Source organism: Eufriesea mexicana, unplaced genomic scaffold (genome assembly GCF_001483705.2).
Source record: "Eufriesea mexicana isolate 0111107269 unplaced genomic scaffold, ASM148370v2 scaffold2645, whole genome shotgun sequence".
Lineage (NCBI taxonomy): Eukaryota > Metazoa > Arthropoda > Insecta > Hymenoptera > Apidae > Eufriesea > Eufriesea mexicana.
In genome coordinates, this window is record NW_016910703.1 from 1,339,217 (window position 1) to 1,345,279 (window position 6,063).

General features: G+C 30.2%; 1 protein-coding gene across 1 annotated transcript in view; it reads left to right on the top strand.

Moving 5' to 3' along the window:
* The window catches only part of Karl (lipocalin/cytosolic fatty acid-binding protein Karl), an 11,753-nt gene extending 7,970 nt beyond the window's left edge, over positions 1 to 3,783 (top strand). Inside the window, exons 3-4 of the mRNA XM_017903946.1 lie at positions 801 to 972; positions 3,020 to 3,783. Coding sequence (XP_017759435.1) covers positions 801 to 972; positions 3,020 to 3,179 — 332 coding nt within the window. The 3' untranslated portion in view covers positions 3,180 to 3,783. The remainder of the gene's footprint in view (positions 1 to 800; positions 973 to 3,019) is intronic.
* Positions 3,784 to 6,063: the final 2,280 nt, after the last annotated feature.

The following is a 6,063-nucleotide window of genomic DNA, read 5'->3' on the forward strand; positions in this document are numbered from 1 at the left end:
TAAACAACTATAATTAATATCTCCATTTCGTACACTTTTATACAGATGTAACAATCATTTCCGGAATAATCGATGATACAATTACATAAAGAAAACAATAAGGGAAAACGAAATTCAAAAATTTTAAATGATAAAAGATAAAACAATAGAAAAAAAATTCAAATTGAACAATTTAATCAATTTGAACGACATCGAAGGTTCTTAAAATTCTCAAAATTTTCAATGATACAGTTACAGTCATAGAGAAAATAAAAGAAGAGAAAAGAAATGTGAAATATATATTTCACGTGTTTGAGAGAGCACGTAATTGAAATAATTTCAATTTGAACAATTTGATCAATTTCAACATCGAAGGTTCTCCAATTTTTTAATTTAATGTCCGCAATTACTGCGACATCGAAAGCTCTCGAAGTCTTCTATTTCGTGATCCTAATGTCTAATTTGAACGATAGAAAAGATTTTCAAAATTCTCAAAATTCTCGATGATATAGGCATAGAGAAAATAAAAGAAGAGAGAAGAAATGTGAAATATATATTTCGAGTATTTGAGAAAGCACGTAATTGAAATAATTTCAATTTGAACAATTTGATCAATTTCAACATCGAAGGTTCTCCAATTTTTTAATTTAATGTCCGCAATTACTGCGACATCGAAAGCTCTCGAAGTCTTCTATTTCGTGAGTCTAATGTCTAATTCGAACGATATCAAAGGCTCGCAGGTTTTCTTACAGGACTCTGATACCTAACTCGAACAACGTGGTAAGCACTTGAATTCTCTTATTAATACCTGCAACTTACAGACGAGGGCGTCTACAACACATACGTGCTTGATTCGGACTACAAGTCGTGGGCACTGCTGATGCACTGTGCGGAACAAAGCAAAAGTCCCCGTTACTTATCGAGCTTCATCATGAGCCGAGAGCCGAGTCTCGGAGCTAACGTTATTTCTTATCTACGCGAGAAGTTGCCCAGGTGAGTAACAACGTGGTCTTATGTCCCTCGAACAGGGATAACTGATGATTTTGCCCATACCAGAATTTAATTAATACCGTGGATATCCAGCACCGTGACTGCAGGCTCATGAAATATTCATTCCAATGGAACCCAGAATATTCCAAGCTTCAGAGAGTTTGAAAGATTCTGGAAGTTTATTCGGTTGTTTCCTTACATTTATTTGTTTGATCTACGAAGTTTAATCGTTTATTCGCTAACCGCGCTGTGAATATTGCACTTGGTCTTTTTACTGAAACACCAGGTACATTTATTGACAAAAATCAAGATCTGCGAATTTTTTGATATTCCTTCCTTTTCGTTCTGATTTTGAGACGTACAGGCTAAAATTGAAAATAGATTCTATGCAAAATATTCGAGGAAAAATTGATTTTTATTGGTGATGTGTAAGATGTCTCTCCATCCTGTTTTTAATTTTGATATATGTATCTCGGCATATAAAGGGTGGAGAAAAGATAGGGTATGATTATTGGGTTTCTTAACTTTTGTGCGTGAGTGTATGTCTGGCAGATTGTTGAAGATGTGGTCAAATTGTTATTGTGAGAGTCATTTAGTGAGGTAGAAAGAAAGTTCGCGAATAATAGTTTCGTGTATGAGATTTTGATGTTTTCTGGATTAATTTAATTTTTTGGAGAGGCAATGTACATTTTTGCAATAATATTGATAGCTATTTCTTGAGATTACTTCATAATGATATAGTGTCTGTTAAAATTATTTTCTAATAATGTACATTGATGTAATGACGTTAGGATGTGTATTTAAATTATCGTGCAATAATGTCACAGTGTTTGATAATTTGATTATAACGATGTGCTATGTAACTATCTGCTATGTATTCGATGTGGTATATTTTCAGTCTCTCAAGTCTATGGCACAATTATGTAGAGTTCAGCTAGCCAATGACCTATGAATTGTGCTGTCTTTAGAATCTCTTAGAAAATATCAAAGTCCTTTTCTATATTAAATCACTATCAACAAACTAATGATATTTGAACACAAATAAAAATTTATGGTCTTCTGTTCGGAGCAAATGATCTTGAAATTTTTTCGATAACTTTGTATTGGTACAAGAGAATTCCTACATTAACTAAGCAACTCTTACACTATTCATTTTTTCACATATTCAGCCATCTACTGGATATTTTAGTATTTTCAATCGAAAGAGACACATTATATATTACTTTAAATTACGGATAATTATAACAACTATAATCGTTAGCATAATTATTATTATTAAATTATCAGAAGAATTACAATAATTTAGATTAGTTTAAAAATTGGATAGATCTTGGAATATTTATTTCATTTAATAATTATTATTATTAAAAAGAAATTAAATTCGAGTCACAGTTATATAAAATCAGGGTTTCAATAAATTTCGTTACTAAAGAGAAATCAAATTTGGTTAATTTTTCTACAAAAAGGTACGATATCGACTTGGAGTACATGTTCCCTATGGATCACAATCAGTGCAACAAAATATTTTAGTATTTTCTATTGAAAGAGACACATTATATATTACATTAAATTACGGCTAATTATAACAACTATAATCGTTAGCATAATTATTATTATTAAATTATCAGAAGAATTACAATAATTTAGATTAGTTTAAAAATTGGATAGATCTTGGAATATTTATTTCATTTAATAATTATTATTATTAAAAAGAAATTAAATTGGAGTCATAGCTATATAAAATTGGGGTTTTAACCCTTTGCACTCGAGAGGCGCCTCTCAGTCGCCATTAAATCAAATTCTAAAGATGGATGTTAATTAACATATCGAATTTACAATTACCCAACGGTGCGTGGAATATCGAAGTAAAATAATTTTACGTCCTAAATTGCGCGTGATTTCTTTTATTTACCGTTTTAAAAATATCGTCAACCTTATGGCAAGTATTCAAATTACTATTTTACTGTAACGAAAAAATCGCCGAGTGCAAAGGGTTAATAAATTTCGTTACGAAAGAGAAATCAAATTTGGTTAATTTTTCTACAAAAAGGTACGATATCGACTTGGAGTACATGTTCCCTATGGATCAGAACCAGTGCAACAAGACAGAGACTTCCGCGTTGGACCTGCTGCTCCCGCCATCGGTGCTGATCAGAAGAAACAACGCTGCGCGGAAACACCCATTGAAAAGGAAACATCGACGTGTCTGAATTTAATATGCACCTTCATGTTCGAATAGGTAGAGTCCTGTAACAACTATCAACGCCGTAAATGTGTAGTATCTTACATTAGGGAGGGATATCGCTTCACTCCAAGTGTCCTGCTGTTTCAATTACAGTAATAAAAGTTCCTCAACTTTTAGTAACATTCGACTTTTGATACACTGTAATCGAAAATAAAAAAAGAAAATTGCAACTAATAAAAGAGGATGACAGGTGTCACATTTTCATAGATATTTATGAAAGTTTACACGAGTATTCATTGGTCAGGTCTGAGAGTTTTACAGCGAATGGTTCCATTTTTCGTTTTCGAAACTCTTTCGCGTTGATTTATTTGCAATCGAATATTACGCGAATGGACAATTGTCGACCAGGAAATTAGCGGAAATTCATGAAATTCGCGAAATACGTGTAACAATATGTCCCCAATGGAGGGACATTACGGCACTCCTGGCAATTTGTCCACTTATTTTGAGAGCGAATTGTGACGAAGGTACAGAGCCACATGTGCGTAACCTGAGTTCTAGTAAGAGAACTCAAAGACTCAAACGTGAGTCATCCAGCGCGAATGAGTTAAAAAAAGGAACTATTCGAGGCACCCTATTTACGTATGCAAATGCAATATTAAATTACAAAAGATATCTAAAAGTGAAAAAGAAATATCGTTCTTAATCAGAATTTTACTATTTTTAACGCTGTGTATATTAGCGAAACTTCATAATTGTAAATAATAATATTTTATGATTAAAATGAGTAAAATGATCATAAAAGTTTTTACAAAATTTGTTAAAAAATCGACAGAAATTTGTTTAAAAAATTTAACAATAACCGATTTTATGATACGTTCAAATATAATAACTATGTCTGAATGAAGCTGATTTTAAAAGGATTGTAGGTCAATATATGATATTTTAAAATAGAAATATGAACCCTGAATGGCCTTTTGTACTCTTGTTTCAAGTTATCCACTCGATTCTTTTAAAATTGAATGGAATGGCAAAAGTAGGTATCTATTTGCAGATATAGTACACTGAAGTGCATACTGGTTGAAGATATGGACAGTAGGACGGCTTCAATCATTTTTCTCTATATAGCTATTGTTTGATCGGAGTATATTTCCAAGTTAAAACTGCTTTCGTTGAAATTGAATTTATTCTCCATTATTTAATTGTTACTTCGTCTCTATAATCTTCCATTGGTGTATTAATAGACCTTCAGAATTTAATTTATAAAAACGAGGTATGAATTGTATTATTATATTAGTGTCATCACATCATACTGTGAAATTTTGTTTAATTAAATATTTACTAATAATCGCTTCGTATGATACGAGATAGATACTTCCACTCTTAAACACTATCTTTGAGACCAATATCGGTAATAATTTCTATATCCTGTCTGTCACATTTTTATTTGTATTATTTTCTAGATATTTCGACATTTCTAAAGCAATTTTATGTCATTTGATGTCGATATCCTTTCTCTATGTTTCTTGAAACCTAGATTTCTTCTTTTCTTTGCGAAGTCTCATTTCTTATTCGTATAGAATATTTACAAAAGTTTAAAAATAGGAAAATTTCTTAAAAGACATTTCTTGGTATCTTTTGGAATTTAAATAACGTAAATCTTTTCTGGTGAAGTAAATATTCATATCTGACTGCCATACTGTTAGGGACGATCACGGTACTAGTCTATTGAAATATCGAATACTCGGATCCTTCAGAATTTGTAACACTTACGATTGATTTGAACGAAGATTAAAGTATATAGATTTATAGACTTATGATTAAATTATGTGATTGATTTAGGTACTTAAATTTTTAATGAACTCCTACTGAGCTTTTGCTGTTATGTAAGTGGTATGGATGTGCTTTGTATTACGATGTAAAATGTATTTCAAAAATTCGTGTATAAAATTGTATAAAGAACGAAATCATTACAAGGGTAATTTTGTATCACAATTTTAATTACTGATTTAACATTTTTATAATTATACATTCATTCTACCACTTATATTGAAGTAATATTTTATGAAATACATTTATATTGAATACTCTCTTTTAATATATTATGCGATTTCAGCACTATTGTATATAACATTATAAAATATGTACATTTAAAAAGATTCCTGTATGAATAAATTATATAAAATTATAGTTTATAAGAATATTTCGTATCGTGCTTGAAAGAATTAGTTTATACTATATTTCTTGTATCACAAACGTACAATAATTGTTATTCGATACTAAATAATATTTCAAAGTTTCTTCTTCTGTAACAGCTACATTAAAACTTTATATATTTATAACATGCAAATAAAAACCATTATGATTTCAATTTAGTTGCCTAAGTATTTTGTTGCTTGGAATATTGCTCGTAATTATTTTACTTTCGTAACATGATAATTATTACATTAAAAACCTTTAGACTACAAATATTTATAATACACGGCTACATTTTCAATATGATAAATATAGTAGTCTAGTACGTACAATGATATAGAAATTTTTAGAATCCTTAATCATAGAAATCAATAATTTCCTATTTGATTCTCACAAATTTTACTCGTTTCTAAATTTACTTAATACCGTAATAATTAATTCAAAAATAATTCATATACTTAAAGTAAAATACAAGTTCGTTACCTCACGTAACTAACTATCAGTACTGTTGCAGGTTTATTGTACTTTTAATGTATTTTACAGGAACAAATACGTAATTAGAGAAACAGAAATGAGAACCTGAAAATTTAACAGTACATTGTTAAAAAGATTCCACGTATCGAATTATTCTACTGATGCTTCGTTTTGATTGCATGATTAAGAGACCAATAAAAGGGATAATGAAACAGAAGCTTCTTAGACACTTTGGGCTA